This window comes from Helicoverpa armigera, chromosome 10 (genome assembly GCF_030705265.1).
Source record: "Helicoverpa armigera isolate CAAS_96S chromosome 10, ASM3070526v1, whole genome shotgun sequence".
Classification (NCBI taxonomy): domain Eukaryota; kingdom Metazoa; phylum Arthropoda; class Insecta; order Lepidoptera; family Noctuidae; genus Helicoverpa; species Helicoverpa armigera.
In genome coordinates, this window is record NC_087129.1 from 7,275,911 (window position 1) to 7,296,005 (window position 20,095).

Genomic DNA, 20,095 nt, shown 5'->3' on the forward strand with positions numbered 1-20,095 from the left:
TGCTTCTACCTACAGAAACCTTGATGTGCGAGTTTTATTTCGTCTACCTTACAACATACTCTCGCCATGATCACAAAAATTATCAACTCCTACTAGTAATAATCTTTGAGGGTAGGTAGGCAGGTTTGCCTGGGTCAACACTAGCAAAACTTATTACGGCATTGGGCCAGAGGCCTACCCGGGGCGCTTACCTACCCACCTAACTGTACCTACCTACTGCGTTTATTAATCGAACCATCGAAATATGAGAAAATAAGTAGGTACATAGGTACTAAAGGTAATACGGCAGGCTAAAAAAAACGACAATTCACTGTTTATTTTTGTATAAAAACAACCGTCCACTGAACAATTATAATACGACTTTTTGTTGCTCCATTATTACTTTTTCTTTTGTTATTAAAATTAAAAATATTACAGTCAAATTACAGACGCGTGCACATTTATCTACCTTGTGAGTGACGCGCGTATCTCAAGAAAACGGCAGCCGCGCTCGCACTGTTTTGAGTTGTTTTGAGACAGCGCGTCTGTGAACACACACACATAGACACCTATGTCTGCGTGACTCGAACGCGCTTTGTATGTAGATTGACTTCTGTACCTATGTATTTTGTGGCTCAACGCTGTCAACGTGGGTCTGCGTTTCCACTGCACGAATGGGACCCACGACTGTGTACAGCTCGGTTATCGCAGAGCAGTTGTTGTAAGCGGTTATGTAGCTCAACGCTGTCAGCGTGGGTCTACCCGTGCGCCGTCTCACGCTATACATAGTCGTGGGTCATGTTTGTGTACTTCAGTGGAAACGTGGACCCACGTTGTCAAACAAATGAATACACGCAGCTAAAATGCGGTGCGTGTCCGTGCACAGCGTGCACTGCGGTGGAGCCGCGCCTTTAAGCTTGAGTTTCCTAGAAAAGCGGTGCCGTCTCATAGCGGCCGTAAAGCTTTGGTTTCCTAGGAAAGCGGTGCCGTCATATAGCGGCCGTAATACAGCGGTGAATGACGTTACCAGAACGTTGTCTATGTAAACAAAATGGGGCGGTTTCCTAGAGAGCGGTAACTGCCACCGTAAAGCTTTGGTTTCCTAGGAAAGCGGTGCCGTCACATAGCGGCCGTAATACAGCGGTGAATGACGTCACTAGAACGTTGTCTATGTAAACTAAATGGGGCGGTTTCCTAGAGAGCGGTAATGTCACCGTAACTTCAAAAAGCGGTGCCGCCATTTGCATGACGGCCGCCTTGTCGGTGTCAGACAGTCGACAGATGGTTTGGTGAACGTTTTATTGAAAGTGGTGAAGCTATTTTAATAAGAATTTGTGTTTTTTTTTCGTGATAACGAAAAAAATGAGTTCCAACTCTTGGAGCAGCAGTGACGACGAAATTTTAATAGATTTCGTTCGAAACCACGAAGCAATATATAATATAAAAAGTAAAGACTATAGAAAAAGTGAATTAAAACAGAATTGGTGGCGTGAAATTGGAGAAATATTAAATAAAACAGGTTAGTAAGTATATACAACTAACAAAAAGTTTATGGTAATCTAATTTTCATATATATAGGTACTTAATTAACTACATTTATCTTATTTAAGAACAGCCTAATGTTGTGTCGCAATAATAATTATGTTTCCACTCAATATCTTTTGTTTTGTTTTGACAATGGCAGTACTAACTTCTTTTGCTATAGCGCTTATCCAGCTATGGCTTACTCGATATTGAAAGGCAAGCGAGCGATAAGACTCTCCTGTGGCCAAGTGCCTGAAATAAATAATGAATGTAATTAGTCTTAGTTTGGGTTTGTTACTACTATAGTTACCTTTTACATTACTAAAAGATTATTTGTTTTGACTCTATAATTGTTTTGCAATAGTTACAATTTACATAAACTTTTTACAGCTTTTGATTGCTCCAAGAGATGGTGTTACATACGAGACTATTATATTCGACGTAGAGGAAAACCAGGCACTGGTTCAAGCGGAGAGGCAGCAAAGAAAAGATCTGATCTCCTGTCATTCTTGGACAGCCTTCCTTCATCCCAAAGAGGCAGTATTATTTATGTTGTAGATGAAAACATAGGAGATAATAGTGTGAAAATGGAAAACACTGATGATATCAGAGAAGAAATACAAACCCCAGAAGACGGAACTAACATAATGGAAAATACTCACAACAGCGAAGAAACACTATCAAACACTCGGGTAAAAGAAGATATTCACAAAGAAAATAAAGCTAAAAGCAGCGATAAGAAACGGAAACATATACATACACACAGTCAAGAACGTCTAAACCTACTTAAGAAAATTGTTGATCGGAATTATACTCAAAGTGGATTAGATGAAAACGATCTGTTTTTTGGTTCAATGGCAAAAATAGTTAAGAGGCTGCCACCTTACGAACAAGTTCAATTAAGATTACAAATAGGATCGTTAGTTGGTAATGCTGAATTACGCCACATTTCAATCAAGTCACCTCAAGACTGTGCGTTATCTCCAAAACTTGTTGTTTAAACCAAACTTGATACAACAATTTAAACCAAAATTAATAACTTTAATGTATTTTTTTTTAAATAATTATCGGAAGTTGCAGCTGATGCGTTTCACTTTTTGTGATGATTTTCTCACTAATGAAGATTAAAATTCACAATAAACAGTAAGATTTGTAATTGTAACTTGTATCCATTAGTTCTTAATTTGCAACAGCACTTTACTAATTTATAAAACAGTCAACATCCAAAATTTCGTGAAAAATTAGGTAATAGGTATCTGTCGATCTTGATCAATTAGGTATATTTGTTTCTTAATTTGCAACTTAGGAAAAATGAAATAGTTTTTATCAGTTCTTTCATAAAACGTTGTAAAATTTTTTGTGATAGGCTTTTATATTTTTTTCTGTTTTCCATTGCTTCACATCCTTCTCTGTGACTAATTTAATTCAGGTACCAAAGCTATCTATCTAATCATTATTTTTAATTGATTAATAATATATTTTAAATTGTTTTAGTAAAAAAATACTAGTATCAGATTTGTAAAACCTCCAATTAAACATTTTAATATACCTAAATAATCTGTAATTTTGACATTATTTCATTAATATAATAACTTAGCTTGCATTTAAAACTAGTACATACTTACCCACTGATACTGAAAGCATTTATATCAATAGGTGCTGTTAGGAAATATTTTTGTTAGTTTTGTAATTAGATCTATTAGCATGTACCTACTTTGAATATAACACGGAATAATTAATTAAAGTAGTATGAAAACTTGTATACTATCTGATATGCATACTCAATTTTTAGTAGGCACTTGCTAAAAATAAACTATATTGATGACTTTTTAAATTAATAAAACTCAGTTTTAATGGAAAGGGCACTGTCGTGTCTTCGTCGAGGCAATTGGCAGCAGCGACCTCCTGCTCGGCCCTGGTTCAAGCCATGGTCCGGGGTGAGAGGTAATGGGATGTCATCGTCTCCTTCTACAAAGCAGAAATACAAGAAAGGTTCAGGGCCCGATTCTCTTAATTTTACTTGAGCGACATACGATTCACATTCGACTGAGATCCAATCCCGACTCAATGAGGGCCACCGCGTATGAGATCGCCGCTAGGGGCGCTTGTGTAGCGTAAGGTCTTCGAAACGTCAAATGCTTCTGTTCGTTTACGCGCGAGGGTTTATATTTAACAATACCTACTTTAGATTAATTATGGCAAATACAGATCAGGGTCCTATATATGTCACTGCTTTGACACTCTTTAATCTTGCGGAAACTTTTGTCCGCATTTGTTTTTCGAGCAAAACGGCACTGCGCAATACTGTGGCATCGCCAATACGTTCACACTATAGTTCTATTGTATTACATATGATATAATATAATCATCTAATGTAGATATAAGTTTTAGCGCTCATAATACGAACTTTGATTGCCATAGTTTTAGACCTCACGCTACAGTTGCGCCATCTGGTGAAACAAAAAACGGTAGTCCTCATTACGATTGAGGCGTATGTGGCATTTCGCTATTTTTTCTTTGAAATAAACGTTTTTATCCTTTTTGTCATTCAATAATGAATCATTTTGTCTGCAAATGATTTACGTTTGCAAAATGATTGTACAGCAAACTACCGTATAGACCAAAATCACCAAAATAGCAGACCAATCGCACGTCAATCAAATATCAATCGAATACGATTGGTCTTTTATTAGTAGCAGAATGTCCGTTACGGTTAAAACTACTATTGCGATCATATTGCGATTCGATTTTGACATTCTTAACTTAGGAGAATCGGGCCCCAGATCTCTCATCCCAGCTGCTGCCGTGGACGTGGAAGACACCACTGGCGCCGGGTGTCGAGTGACGACTCCCGGCCACCGTAGGCGTGTGTCTGTGTGGTGAGTTCGGGTGGCTCATCGTCCTTCCGTCTCCTAGGAGACACGACACGAACCCGTCTCGGTGGCGCAAATTGTTCCACGTTGTAAGTAAAATTAGGAGAATCGGCCCCCTCTAAGTCCGTCACCAATCTAACCAAGGGGTATTGCATTGCCCGGGTAACTAACTGGGTTGAGGTGGTCAGATAGGGCAGTCGCTCCTTGTAAAGTACTGGTACTCGGCTACATCCGGTTAGACGGGAAGCCTACCCCAACATAGTTGGGAAAAAGGCTCGGAGGATGATCGAGATTGTTTAGCGCCTACTCAAATGGAATTATTGGTATCAGCGGGTGGCAGGGGCAGAGGAGGGATACGTACGATCTTGTGCTTGGCCGAGTTCTTATAAGAGATGTACAGTTGTTATGATTGTAGTTTTGTGCAATTACTAACAGCCAGGCCCGCCGCTAGCTGTTTGTTCGCCCGCGTGCAAAACATATTATGCCGCCCTACGACTACATACGTTTTGTCAAAAAATATATAAGGAGGGCGGATCCAGGGGGTCCGGAAATTCATATCCATCTTACTTGTCCAACGGGAAAAAATATGTACATGCACCGCTCTGATTGCAGAAAACCCACCTACTTTTGAATAAATAACTATTGCAATACATAACATACACATAACTTTCTATTAACTTGAAATGTTCAGAGTAACCTAAGCAGTCCTGGGTTAGCCCATAAGCAAGCTAAGCAGTTGCTTAGGTCATCAATGCTGTGCAATCATTACCCAAGTATGTATTGAAAGATTGTGATTAAGTTAAACTACTTAACGCACTCAAATATCTATAACAATGTTTAAAGTCAGTAAAATATGTTATTTGGTGGGTTTCCCGTTGAAAAGTCATCTTATAAGACACATTTCAAATTTAAGAAAGCGCGAGCGGAGCGAACGCGAAAATTTTTTAGTCTAAGGACACAAAACAAATAAAAACCACTGTTTTTTCCTTAGAGGTTTCATGAAGTAAACATATCATAAAAAGCCATAACGGACGTGCACGAAAAATGGTTTTTCGGAATTGAATGCCTCAACAATTAAACAAAGATAAAATGCGATATCTGACATGGAGCCGCGAGTGCAGCGAGCGCGAATTTTTTTGGGGAAGCAAAGGGTGAAACAGTCAAAAATAGGAGACGACCAAAGCGAGGGCGGCTTTTTCCGAAATTTTATTGGTTTAATTTTGCCGCCCCCTAAATAGCATTTGCCCCACGCTACGCCACTGGTTGATCTTAAATCGTTTTTAAGAATCTTTAATTTTGAAAATGTCCTTTCAACAGATGTAGGTACCTAACTGAAACCGGCAGTGTAAGTAATATTCTTAGCGCTATTGCTGTGTTCGGAAATATTGAAATCAAATCATTATTTAAAAAAAAATGTATTTTTTTAATATTACGTGATAACTCGCTAGATTTGCCGCCCCCTAGGACGTGCCGCCCGCGTGCTGTGCACGCGCTGCACGCCCGCTTACGGCGGGCCTGCTAACAGCCAGTTTCTTCATCAAACGTAAGATATTATACCTCATCCTTTAATTAATGAATTTAATGACATGAAATTTTGCAAGTGAATAGTTGAATGATTAAACAAATTATTGGCATACATTTTACCATGCAATTCCTTTAGAACGTAGTGATATTGCTTTGTAAACAGTGATCTATTCATGGCAAATTATCCTATAACTTCATTGATACTTGGCAACATGTTGCAGACACTTACAAGGTAGCGGAAACTTGAATTTCTCCGAAGTTTATGCATGCACTGATTTCATTTCATACATAAATAATTATACACACTCATTTTTGGACACATCTCTTTTTTTCTAAAGTCTGGATTAAAAAAAGTTCCGCCAGGACAACGTTCGCCCAGCGGAATCAGTTTTTGGTGAATTTCTCCACAATGGCTGCATACACAAATTTTTATTTACCATACAATTATAGAACGTCTTACACTAATTATCTGCATAATTAAAATCTTTAAATTCAACATTCCGCGCTGCGCGAACGCACACTAAATTATTTTATCCATTCCATTGTATTTTAATTTAAAAATTATATATATTACTAGCCATTATTCATTCCCCTGGATTTAAAGGTATGGGAAAGTGGTTCCCCAGGACAACGCGGGTGAAACAGCTAGTCTATTTCATTTAAAGGTTTTTATATTAGAAATATCCATTAAAACAAATGTGGTAGACATTCATGACAATAGGTTTATTTACCATTGCAATGTTAATCATCTTAATCATTACTTAAGAAATTATAATCATTCAATTGCGTGTTGAACCACATTAGGTTCACTTTTTCTTCTTTTTGTGCTTTTGGGCGGTATCAGGTGTGTTGTCGGCTTTGCGTTTACTTGTATTAGCGCCTTTGCCAGTCGCATTTCCGCCAGGTGTATTTTGATTGGCGGCACCACTCTTTTTCTTCTTTTCAGCTCTTTCTTTTTCCTCAAGTTCTTGATTTTCTCTTTCGATCAAAGTTATAAGAGTATTACATCTGCAAAACAAATATCAAATTCCAATTTAGTAAATACTTTGTAAATATTAGTACAACTCAATCAAAATAAAATCTAATTTAATGCCGACCTGCGTTGCAATTCTACGGCTGTTCTGGATTTGAGGAACCAATCAAATCTGAATTGTGGTGCAGCATGTACTGATGCTCGAAGTTCTTCATACACGTTTTCTTTATCGAAGCCTAATTTATGCAACATGCACACGAGGAACCTATAAAAGTTTACAAGTTAGTACATACTTTGCTATATTCTTGATTCCAGCAGTAACAAAAAATATATAATTTGGAACATATTTACACATGGTGAGTGTACTGTATGTGAGTCAGCTGGTGGGAGGGTGATAACGCCCACAAGCCGACGGGTATACATTTTCTGCTTATATATGAGTCGACTAGTTTCAAAGACGGCAATCTGTGCATTTTTCAAAAATTGAGTTATTAATGTGGTAACACAGATAAATTTGAATAAAAGCGCTTGAATTAGAAGCTACCTAACAAAAGCGGTAATCTGCTATATAAAAATCTAATCAAAATCCTGGCTTAGGATCATATGTGGCATTCTTTAATACGTTTTTATTCAAAAACGGCAATCTTACGTCATCGACCAATCAGAAGCGAGCGTTGGTAATGGCCGCTCGCACATTATTGTACGGAGATTTTAATACGTTTTTATAGTTATTTTAATTACAATTAAGTGATTGAAGGTGTAAAGTTATAATGGAGTCAAGCCCCAGCCTTGTTACTAATAAATTTGCAAGAAAACGCAAACGAGATCCCGAAAATTGGTCAAGAAACCAAGCTAAGATATTGAGGTTAGTTTGAAGTTAGGGCTGTCACGAGCTGGCATGCTGTTTGGGTTAACTTTGGTTTTATTGAAGTGCTTACTGCTAACTTACCTGCTTACGTATTTTCTATTGATATTCCCCAATATCAATGCCAGAAAAAGTTTGTAACCATAACTCTAAGGCGCTTAAGTGTGATACACTAACAATGTCGCAAATGAAAAAAATAGTAATAAAGATAAATTATCAGATGTGAAGAAGCTGTTGTGCAAACATTTTGGTGCTGAGTGGAAAGAAATTCCAACTTTGTCATATTATTGTAATATTTTTGATGAGCAGGAGTCGCTTGATGCATCGACTATACCACCTTCTGATTATTGCCAAGAGGCGTTAGAAGAGGTTCCAGATCTCCGTATATAATAATATTCTTTTAAAATTTGTGTAAGAAGTAAGTGCAATTAAAAGTTTGATTTTATGAGCCCATTTTTTATTTATAAGTCCCCTTAAATATACCCCCATACTTTCAGTCAGACAGCATAATTTTTATGCTATTGTGACAACCCTGATTTTATAAGCAGGTACCTACTTGGTATCAAAAATGGCAATCTGCACATGTGTCAGTTTCAAACCCGGCTATCTTAATAACTTAATTTCATATCCGGCAATCTGCAAAATTAATATTTAATTTATGACTTATTCTTAGTAAAGAAATATAAAAACCATGACTAATTAGTTCTGTTGAATATTAAAGAAAATTTCAAAAGTAGTTTTGGAATCCTAAAGACAACTAACACCAAGTAAGGCGTTTTTTTGACATAACCAAAAAATTACTAAAAGTCAGATTGCCGACTTTGAAACTAGTCGACTCATATGCCAATGGCATTAAATGCGGCAATGTTCCTCTACAGTAGTGTAGTACCAAGCTATGTGCGGTTGGTTACACAGGAAATCACAAGAGTTTGACACAAAGATCACTTAAGGCTGATTTACCACATGAGCACATTACCTGTCCTCTTCCTCAACGTAATTTTTTCCTTTATTCGTTCCATACGAGATTCTTAATTGATGGAATGGAGCTCGATACCGCGCCATCTTAGCATCCAGCGCTTTTTTGATAGACGCTCTTCTTTGTATTTTGGCCTCTCCTCTTTCAATTTGTCCCATTATTCTGTCTATATCTTGAAGTTCGTGACACCTCTCCCAAAAAACTGCAGAATATTCCATAACCTGTGAGAAATTTTAATTGAGTATTAAAGTCATAACTTGAGTCCTAATTTTTAAACCAATATATTTTACGAACTTCTTCAGGAGTTTTGCCTTCAACATCTTTGGCAATGTTTTCAATGTCATCTCGACCATATTTTTCATTTGCTTTAATGAATTGGTTGAAGTCTCGCTTCGTCCAGTTGGTAAACCCTGTAAAATTGGAGTGTTTTATTGAATGAACTGATAATTATGATGACCATAACTGGACAACAATCAGTTATTAAACATTAAAACAATGACACTTTACCTTGAGTTAACAACTGTTCTTTCTCCTGTATTTCTTCTTCAGTAAGAGCTTCAGCGTCATCTATCTTCCGTTGTTCTTCTCTTTGAATCTTGGCAGCATCGGGACCCAACTCGGGATTCCGAGGAACTTTGTACCTATTAAAAATATTGTATAAGGTTCCGTTCAGACAGATCGGCTCGGAGAGCAGAGCAAACTCTTAAAACGTTGAAAATTGAGTACTTAGTATTTGAAGTAAGGTTTATTTTTGCATGCGCACTGCTTTTGTCATTGAGAATGCACGAATGCGCTCGGTCGGTGTGAAATAATAAGAGGAGCCGACCGGCTCCGATCGTGTATTTTTTCTTGACGTTTGGCTCCGTTTGCATGCTCTTTAACGCTCGCGCAGCCGATCGGCTCCGGTCTGTGTGAAAAGAAAAATGCGCGCCGATGCTCTCCGAACCGGTCTACCTGAACGGACCCTAAGAGGCAGTACCTTCACAAACTTTAAGTAATATTCTCTTGAAGTAACACCTTACCCCAGTGTTTTGCGGTAGTGATATATTTCTTGATCCAGAAGTTCGAAAAGTCGTGGCGGGAAGAACTGGAAATCTTGCACAATCGGTTGCTTTGGAGGACGAGGTGCCTACACATCAGAAAAGTATACATTATCCATACAATCAAATGCCATTTATAGAAAACTAACTACGACATAAAGCAATAGATATATTGTAGGAAAGTGATATGAATAGTACATAACAATAATGTATGTGAATTGATAGTGATATTCTAGTTCTAAATAAGTAATAAGGCACAATAAATAAATATTAAACAGCAGAAACAGTATGAACTACATAATGCCAGTATAAAGAGCTAATCAATTTACATAATACGAGTACATGAATTAGTTGATAATTGTATTGCCATAGAACCACCACCAAGTAAGTAGAGTGCTGCGCTGACCTCCGCATTTAGCTCTTTACACTTATTTACCTGTACCTTAGGCGCCTTCGGTTCGGACACGCGCAGTGCCTCTCGGAAGTACGCGTCCACTGCATAGTTAGCTTTACGCTCGCGTTTAGGCGGTTCTATCCAATTACCAATGGGTAACACTTTCTGCTTCTCTCTGTAATCCTCCCCTAAATAGAATATTCGCGATTAGTAGTGTTTTGCATGATTGATATTATACCCTCTATCTCTCATTTTGAAATTATATTGCTATTAATTAGAATAAACCTTCAAACTGGTAGACCGAATCTGTTGTGGCGCCAGGTGTGTCCATGGAAAAGGCTCGTAGTGAAGATTCTCCTAGACTCTCCAGTTTTTGCTTCAACTCTTCAGTCTATAAAATACATTAAAAGCAAATAATAATCTCGATATTTAATATTTCAAAGAAACAAAGAATAGTAAAAAACATTACCTTGTGCTCTCCTTTAGCTAAAATGACGTCAATATCTTCTTCAGTGATTTCAGAATCTTTAGACGAGAACACGTGGTTGGCACCGTGTCTGATCATGTTGAGCATTTCGTCCTTATTGAGCTGACTCTTCTGATCAACTAAGCGACCAGATTGTATCACGAGTTTGTCTAACCTGAGCTTCACTTCAGCTCGTTCTACAATCTTCTCTTCCACCGTATTTTCCGTAATGAGTCTGAATACTCTTACCTGTTTAAGAAGTATGTACAGTTAGATAGGTATATTTATATGTGTTATTAAGGATTACGAGAGCATTTTATTCTCTTAGGTGATTGTTAAGCCTATTTTTATATTTATATATTTATTAGGTTATCTACTAACTTGTTTTTTCTGCCCAATACGATGTGCTCTGTCCATAGCCTGCAAATCCATTTGCGGATTCCAATCGGAATCGTAAATTATGACGACATCGGCCGACGTCAAGTTAATACCCAAACCTCCAGCGCGCGTCGACAGCATGAAGACAAATTTCTCACTTCCTTCTGCATTATACTCTTCGATTTGCCTATTTCTATCTTCATGTGGTGTTTGGCCATCTAAACGGCAGTACTGAAAAATTTACACATGCTTACCGTTTCTGTTTAGTCTCCATGCTAGATACACAAATCAAATGCTTCAGGCTTATAAAATTATTAAGTTAATATTCCTGCAATCATTATACTTGTTCAAGAATAGTTACCTTATACTGCCGCCAAAGACAATAATCTTCTAGAATGTCCAACATCCTGGTCATTTGGGAAAATATCAGTACTCTAGAATCCTGCTCTTGGAGTTTTGGCAACAATTTGTCAAGGATGGCAAGTTTTCCACAGTTGTACACAAGGTGCAAGTCAGTTGTGTAGGGTGGGCCAGGCTCTGCACCATCAAACAGGTAAGGATGGTTGCAGCATTTTCGCAGTTGCATAAGAATGTTCTGCAGTCGCATCTTTTCAACCTTGCCAGCACCATTTACTAAAAAGAATATCATGTTTGATTTATCATAGGATTTATCAACTCATTAGAAAAAATTATGTTGTACTTACCAACATCAATGTCTTTCATCAGGACCTTAGTATACCATTCTCTTTGCATTTTGCTCAAACCTACATACACTTTCACCTCCTTTTTCGGTTTAAGTTTCCTTTCCACCTCAGACTTCAGGCGACGAAGTAAGAATGGTCTTAACACTGCATGCAACCGAGACACTAGTTGATTGTCACCGAGAGCTGCATTAGTGTTGAACCAAGAATCAAAATCCTGCAATTTAAATAATTTTACCAAAAGAGCTCACCAACGTAGCTATAATTGTACAAGCTAAAATAAGTAATGCCACTTACATCAGAACTGTTAAATACATCAGGCAATAGGAAGTTGAGCAGGGCCCACAGCTCATGGAGATTGTTTTGCAGTGGGGTGCCAGTGAGCAGCAGCCGATTCATACTCTTGAACTCTCTAAGTAGTTCTGAAAGTTTTGACTTTTCATTCTTGATTCGATGAGCTTCGTCAATCACCATGTATCTCCAGTTAAATTTCTTGAACACTGATCTCTCCCGAATGATCATCTCGTAAGATGTAATACAAACATCCCAGTTACCAGGCATCAGGACTTCTCGAATGAATGTGCTCTGATAAAAATAAATGTGTTCAATAATTTGTGCAACATTTTACATTACAAAAACATACCTATATATTTCTTGTATTTATGAGTGAAAAGGTTAACATATGCATCATAAATATCCAATATGGTTGGAAATACACATAAATTCAAAAATTAGGTGTAAAAATAAGGGATTACATAAGAGAGAGTGTTACGAGAGGAAAGAATATATAGGGTGGTCCCCTACATAAGGGATTAAAGAGGGAAAATATATAAGGAACTACATACATAAGGGCAGTTACAAATAAGGGACAAAAGAGAGTACATAAAAGGAAGATATGTGATGTCATTAATAAATTAGGGTTGATGGATACAGCATGCCCACAGTGCTCACTATGCCAGATCTGCCTCTGCAGACTTTGGGAAATTTAAAATGTAATTTGATGAAACAATAAATTCTAAATGATAAGAAAAAACTGTGAAACATACCCTAGTTTCTTGGTCACCAATTAGGCATACAGCTCTCAGGGATGGACACCATTTCTTAAATTCATTCATCCAATTTGTTAATGTTGATTTTGGAACAATAACAATGTGCGGTCCTGGGACATTTCTGATAAGAAATGAAAAAAATATATAAATTCATAACTTAAACAAAATGAGTTTTTATAAATTAACTCAATTTAATTGATTTAAGATTTTTAGCTGTAATGAACTTACTTGAAATGCTTCATGTATCCAAGCAAAGAAATAGTCTGTAATGTTTTACCAAGACCCATCTCATCTGCCAAGATACCATTGATGCCATTTTCATACAGGGAGATCATCCAGTTAAGACCTCTTACTTGATAATCACGCATTTCTCCATTTTTAATATAATGCGGGGAAGCTTCAAAACGGAATATTGATTTTACTTTAGTGTTTGTTTCTGCAAGTAGCTCTTCATCTTCTTCCTGTTCAGTCTTTCGGTGGCGGTGGCTAGAGACATTTAAAGAAATAATTTATTTATTTTTATAAAATAATTAACACTATTCTTTTAGTGTAACACTGCCATTCGTGTGTGTGACTCCGTGTCTCAAATCTAAAACCGAGTACAATAAACAATTGTATCGAAACACATGTTTATTGTTTGTTGCAGCCAAGGTAAAGGTTAGTTTCATTGTTACTTACTCTCCCGCTGACCCTCCGCCCGGCTCCACGTCTTGTTTGATCTTCTTAGGTCTGCCGGCTTTTGGTTTTGGTGGACTGCTGCCAGATTTGGGAGTATTTGTCATGAAATGAGAGAAAATCTCAGTTTGTTTCAACAGAAACTCAAATCTTTTTGAACGATCAGTTTCAATTTTACTTTCGAAATCCCCTTCTTTGCCTCTCGAGGAAGTAGTGTCGCTTGATGATCCATTCTATGACGAAAAAAATCGATTAATCGATAAAGAATTATCCTCAGAACTTATACAGCATAAAAAAGGAATCACTACATACTGAATTTTCCCCAACATCTGCAGCAACGTCCATAGGTTCCTCTGTTTGAGACATGATGACACAGAATAAATATTACTTATAAATAATTTATATTAGCAGTTTGAAGAATAATACATAACGTAGAGATGTTTTCCTTCGCACGAGAACCGGGCGCGAAAATATCCCAATCCGTTATTATGTCTGCAAGCTGCTGATGCGTTACCATAGAGTAAAATTAATTGCTTTGGAAATCATCGGGCGGACACAGAAGCAATGTTGCCATAGTGTAAAAACTGTAAAACACAGCTGCTGCACTGTGTCTGTAAGTGTAAAGTCTCTGGGTTTTCCCTAAAAGGCGAATTCTAATTAATTGACTGGTTAATTTTAAGGATTGTGCAATGATTTCTAGCGATCGTGATTGAATAAATGTCTCGTAATATTGTACAATTTAATTGACAGTATAGGGAGCGACTAAATAGCTCACGAGGTTGTCGCCGTGTGGAGTGTCGACACGGCTGTTATTGTGCCGATGGCTCCTTGATACGGCACGTATTGTGACGAGGTTTCTGTCTCTTGACTCTCTATTTTTGAATGTTTTTTATTTTTATATTAAATATTTAAAAATGTAATAAATATGTGCAAGAATAAATAAATGAAAAAAAAGTAAGTGTAAAAAAAAATACTATTAGCTCAAATATCTTTTGTCATAGCATAGTTATTTGATCGGACATCTTAAAATAATTACACTTTCATTTATCGTTTGGATAGAAAAAATATTTTAACTGCATATTATGTTGGTGCATATTGTATGGTTGATGTGAAAAACCTGTGACATCATGCATTTTCATACCATAGACATAATATTAGTAAACAGGACTGCGCATATAAACCCAAAAAACGAGCCGAGTGAAACAGTTAGTACGGAGGCTGTCTGTCCCTTTCTAATAGGGTGACTATGAGATTAAGCTATGTGAGACAAATCCGAATTTGCTAAGATTATTAAACACAGATTGGTATTGAAGTTTTAACTTACGCAGTTTGTGACCTTAAGATACTAATAAAGGCTTTTAATAATTAGCGGGAATTAGCAGTATAAAAGCAGGAAGATTCGAAGTGAAGACTGTTTTTTTTGTATTTCTAATTCATATATAGACTGCTGAGCCATTTATGTCGCCTTTTTTCTTTTTTGGGAAGCTATAAAAATAGCACAACAGTTTTAAAATCCATCACCCATATTTTGACTCGTTACAAGAATTCATGGGCACCCTAGTTGTTTGGTTTACGAAAATGTTATTATTAGCTTACCAATATATTGCAACCACCATAGGATTCACTTTTACAAGTATAAACGCAACACTTTTTCACCATTTAAATAGTTTAAATTGATTTAATACAAAAAATATAAACAAAATTTTAAATGCTGATTACGCGCCAAGAATGTTCAGGGTTACCGCTAAAAAAAAAAAAAAAAATATGTTGTTCATGTTTTAATAATAAATACGAATAAATTAATGCGATTGTTATTAATTTGTTGACTTACAATTGTTAAAATAAGATACAAATTTTATGTGATTCAATTGTTTTTTGGGAAGACAAAACTTTTGATCACAACATTTTTTTATCCTGGCAAGGTGTTAGAAAGAGACAAACAGCCTCCGTTCGAACTACCCCTCTCGGCGCGGATTTGCCTCTGTGTATTATGCAACCAATTTAGTACCTTATTGCGTTAGAATAGAGTTCATTTTCGTTAATATATATTTTGAGCGTGCGCAATCTTGTTTAGTAATATTATATCTATGTTTCATACAGCACAGAGTATAGTAAATAGTATCATTATGCTACTGCTCCACCTGCGTCTTAACGCGTTAAATTTTGGCATTACGCAGATGTGGCCAACGTTTTAATGGCAATTTATACAAATGGTATTATGAATAGCATTAAACGTTAAGCGATAACTCGGGTATCGGTTTTTTGGACACATCAAAGGGTTTTAGTGCGTAGCTTAGAGCGCTAAGTGATGTTGGCTACATTAATGCCATCTCATTGCACGCATGCAAGGACGAGTGTAGATACTTTGTTTAAGCGGTAACTGCATTTTACGAGCACGGTAATGGAATGGTCAAATGAGAAAGCTTTAGTTTTTAGAATTATTTTGTGTGTCTGAGTTTAACCTCTTTAATGTGTGTTAACGCGTTACTTCATGAGGGATTAACTCTTTGCGTAAGTGTAGCCAACACGCATTTTTAATGCAATAAGTAACGTGTAGTTGGCCATTGACATTAACGTTAACGCTAACGCAGGTGGAGCAGGAGCATTACAGGTTTTGACAGTTGATTACAACTGGAATTTACCAGGCTGGTAAAATACCGTATTGCAGGTATATCAATAAATGACAAATCCCAATGATTTTGTAAGGGTATAACCGCACTCACGAATCGATAAGAGGCTTCCAAATCACCATCTGCCTAGCCTAGTCCACTCTGAACCCCAAGTTGGGGCCGACTTCCGGTCCGGTCTTTACCGGAGGACTACCGGGATCAATCCTGAATTGACTTATTATTTAAAATCTCAAATAAAAAATAAAAAACATTAATTGAATCCTTACTTTAAGCAGTAATTTATTTGATAGGTATTTGCGTTAATTAAAAGATATAATATCTTTTATCTCTAGCCTCTAGTCAATAATAGCACTAATTACCTTAAAAATTACTTCGATAATCGTTCCTACTCAAATGAATACCAATGGGCACAGTATTTCAATTTCAAGGGGTAGATGTAGAGGGGTAGATACCCAGGTATAAGTTTTTGCTAAACTTTTGGTCGTCAGCAACATTGCGCCAGTCGCTGCGCAGAAACCACTAGGTTTCAGAGGGTGTCGGGGATGAAGGGAAAGTACCTAATAATATAGGCGTTAAATAAAACTAAGTTTTATCATTTGTATAGGATTTATTTTGTTTTCCTTAAGGAATAAGTGATCAAATTATTCAAAAACTCCGCCTTTTCCTCCAATTTAGTTAATTTGGAATATTTACTCCACGGCACCTGAAAAATGTAAAAAATTACGTATTATTACCCATGCATATATTATTTACAATATTTTGAGGTTTCTCTTCGCTTTTTTTTTCAGTAAACATAATTATGAACTATAAAAAAAATACTATGCACATATTATGTTTTTATCACGAAAATATCGACATAATTATGTATCTTCATCGAAGTAGTGTATCCCATTCGCAGCACTAAATACCTACAGTGTTTCGTTGTCACTATTATCATAACATTTTGCTTGCTTATTTTTGCTTTAAATTTGATTTTGTAATAGATTTTCTGGTTATGAATTAATAATTATACATTAAACAAATGTGGAGCTGCTGCTGAAATGTGTGGATTAAACAATCTGTCATGCCTGTAGCACACCTCCGCTGCGAAACCCAAAGGGCGAAACCGCCATAGTTTCGCTGTGAGTTGTGAGTTGTTCGGCGGCGAAACAATAGCGAAATTGCCTGCTCTAACGTACAAAACTGACTATGGTGTTGTCTCTTTCTAACATGATTTCGCTCATTTGCTTAGGCGCCGTCTACATCTCCGCTATGGCGGACAACGGGCGGACAACGGGCGGAGATGTAGACGGCGCCTAAGCAAATGAGCGAAATCATGTTAGAAAGAGACAACATCATAGTCAGTTTTGTACGTTAGAGCAGGGGATTTCGCTATTTTTTCGCCGCCGAACAACTCACAACTCACAGCGAAACTATGGCGGTTTCGCCCTTTGGGTTTCGCAGCGGAGGTGTGCTACAGGCATCAATGTCAGTTGTTTACCATCAATAAGCGCGGTAGTTTTTTTTTTCAATTTACGATCATTTGAGGGGTGTGGGTTCTGACTTCTGATAAATATGTATAACTGAAACAAACCGGCAGAATACGCTCGTGCAAAATTGATTCTCATGACACTGAAGAGCACCGATCTAATACAGGATTAGTATATTTTAACCAACTAATAAGTTTTTTTTTTTAGTTTTGAGTAGGTACTCAACTTTATAAATAAGTTTACAAGTACACTCACCAATGCTGCATGATAACCCATTGCTTCAAGTTCTCTAACTTTACTTGTAAAAAATCCTGTTGCATTGTCAGTGCCATTTATTATGGCATTTCTCCCAGCTATTACTAACACTATCCAGGTGTTACCATCGGGGGGCCTTCGCAGTAAACCAAAATCCCTAGCTGGAAACTTATCTTTAACAACTACTGGAGCTCCACTTAAATCATTACAAATGACTATATCTGAAAAACACATTTTTTTTGTTAAGTCACACACTCTGAAACACTCAATAAAAAAATAAAATTGTATAAGTATGTTAACTTATTACTAAATTGATGCTATAATTAAGATCAGTATGATTACCTCCTCTTTGATAATGAGATAAAATATGTTCACCAACTACATAGTCATAGCCACCACGAGTTTCTCTCAATACTTTCATGACGTCCAAGACCATCCGTTCCGTTATATTATACTGTTTTATATAGTCTTCACTTGGCATATAGTCGGTGTATTTTTTGGCCATTATTTGAACATGTTTGTCCTGTAGATGATCCTTGACATCAGGGCAAAATATTTTGGAGACATTACTCAATGTAAGGATTTCACGTCCATAGTTATAACAATAGGTTCCATAAGTCAATTTCAAAAAATCTTTATTAAAAACTTTATCTATGAGATCCACAGGATAGAAGCCTGCTAGCCCTAAATATGCTATGCAGCATGCAAATGATCTCCCATGACTATTAATTTCTGGAATCCTCTCAGGCTTTCTTAATTCTTCTATTACTTTAAGAAAGAAACATTCTTCTGTTTTGGGTACCAAATTAAATGTGCTATAAGTTAACACTAATCTTTCGAGGTCTTTCATTCTTGTTAGAGAAATAGATTCTATTACAGTTTTGGCTATTTTATGCAAACATTCTTCATGTAAATTCAATGTAGAAGTCCCAACTAAAGCTAAATGCACATTACACATAATAGACAGTCGGGGAACTTCATGCTGTAATGCATCCAGTAGTCTATAAATTCTATCATCAGTGGTTAGTTTTGTTGAATAACGAATAAGTTTCAATAAAGCAGCTAGAGATACTTCATGTACATTTTTTGAGTTTGTTATTATTGTGTCAATCATTTTGAGGACTAAGTCCATATCTCTTATTGGTGTTTTACTCTTGAAGAAACCCATAGACATGATAGCCAGGTCATCAATAGTGAATAGGTCATAATTTCTTTTTATTTCTATTTCTAAATTATGCATATCAAATGGTGATTTCCTCCAGATTCCAATAAAGAACATAGTTTGTACAAGTTGGCCTGGTGTTAATTGTTTTGCTTTGGTTGCCAGTTTCTGCAAGCTTTTAACAAAAAAGTCACTATATTTTGTAACATTCACCATATAAAAAAGTGGTATATAGGACAATAATTCACTGTGTGACCAGTTCTTATAGCGCTTTAAGCATTCATCATCTAGAGCAGTCCAAACTTCTATGAAATTTCTAGTCCTTATTGATTCTACTTCAGGCCAATTGTTTAATGCATGAAATATGGATTCCAGTTCTTTGTCAGTAGCCAATTTGAAAGAGTCCGTGAGATAGTCTATGTATGTATCAAATATCTCATTGGAAATGCTCAAATTGTGTTCTGAACAATATAAACCAAATTTAGGAAAGTAATTGAACAATTCAATATGTGACTTTTTGGACCAATCTGTTAGGAGCATTTCCTTAAATTCTTGTTCACTTAAAGTCAGTTTCGGATGATTATTGATGTAGATGTTATTACTTAAACTGATAGCGTATCCTTTGTTTTCTAGAATACTATAAGCATATTTGTTTTCATGTTCCATGAACATTCTAATACACAAATTTGAAGCACGATGGAAGTTTCTGCTACATTTTCGTAAACTATGATCTAGGTTTAGTGAAACAGAGGATTTTGGATACGTAAAAATGCGCACAATTTGCCGCAAAAACATTTTGTATATTTCTCACTGCACGAGTCTCCAATAAAATTGATACAACGTTTTTTGTTCTTATTATAAATTGCGCGCTGCGCGCTTTTATTTTGCTTAGTTAAAGATAGGTTATGTACTGTACGTCAGTGTCACCGCCAACTAGTGTCAATGTCAAATTCCGATATCCGTTCTTTTTTTTTTAAGTCCGCGCCACTCGACAGACACCTACATTAGGGTGTGTCACTAATGTATGGAGAAAAAAAAAGTGTGTTATTTCTTTGCGTAATACCTCTCAAAAGTTGAAGGGCAACAAAAGTAACTAGAAAATGTCAAAAAAGTTCAGACTTTAATATACTTTTGGCTCGCTCAAGCGACATCAATGACTGAA

General features: G+C 36.6%; 2 protein-coding genes and 2 long non-coding RNA genes across 5 annotated transcripts; 2 read left to right on the forward strand and 2 right to left on the reverse strand.

Annotated features, from left to right (window-relative positions):
- The first annotated feature begins 883 nt into the window (after positions 1-883).
- On the forward strand, positions 884-2,580 carry LOC110372370 (uncharacterized). The gene is made up of 2 exons (XR_010276881.1): positions 884-1,498; positions 1,894-2,580. It is a non-coding gene; the product is annotated as an uncharacterized LOC110372370 (long non-coding RNA).
- A 4,022-nt stretch (positions 2,581-6,602) lies between these two features.
- On the reverse strand, positions 6,603-13,955 carry LOC110372291 (chromatin-remodeling complex ATPase chain Iswi). 2 transcript variants are annotated; one of them, XM_021328902.3, is made up of 17 exons: positions 13,730-13,955; positions 13,421-13,650; positions 12,971-13,228; positions 12,740-12,863; positions 11,991-12,278; positions 11,697-11,910; positions 11,354-11,625; positions 10,996-11,223; positions 10,618-10,863; positions 10,434-10,539; positions 10,197-10,336; positions 9,737-9,843; positions 9,222-9,355; positions 9,009-9,124; positions 8,715-8,935; positions 6,998-7,138; positions 6,603-6,908 (listed from the first exon to the last, which is right to left on the reverse strand). In XM_021328902.3, the coding sequence occupies exons 1-17, from the start codon at positions 13,781-13,783 to the stop codon at positions 6,707-6,709; spliced, it is 3,081 nt and encodes a 1,026-aa protein (XP_021184577.1). In that variant the 5' UTR covers positions 13,784-13,955; the 3' UTR covers positions 6,603-6,706. The 2 variants fall into 2 exon arrangements, with proteins under 2 accessions (XP_021184577.1, XP_021184575.1); XM_021328900.3 differs by having other exon boundaries at positions 10,191-10,336; positions 13,730-13,954.
- On the forward strand, positions 7,311-8,184 carry LOC135117412 (uncharacterized). Its single transcript, XR_010276882.1, has 2 exons — positions 7,311-7,738; positions 8,048-8,184. It is a non-coding gene; the product is annotated as an uncharacterized LOC135117412 (long non-coding RNA).
- A 2,679-nt stretch (positions 13,956-16,634) lies between the features above and the next one.
- Positions 16,635-19,866, reverse strand: LOC110372344 (FAST kinase domain-containing protein 5, mitochondrial). The gene is made up of 3 exons (XM_064036604.1): positions 18,114-19,866; positions 17,772-17,992; positions 16,635-16,750 (listed from the first exon to the last, which is right to left on the reverse strand). The coding sequence occupies exons 1-3, from the start codon at positions 19,726-19,728 to the stop codon at positions 16,655-16,657; spliced, it is 1,932 nt and encodes a 643-aa protein (XP_063892674.1). The 5' UTR covers positions 19,729-19,866; the 3' UTR covers positions 16,635-16,654.
- Positions 19,867-20,095: the final 229 nt, after the last annotated feature.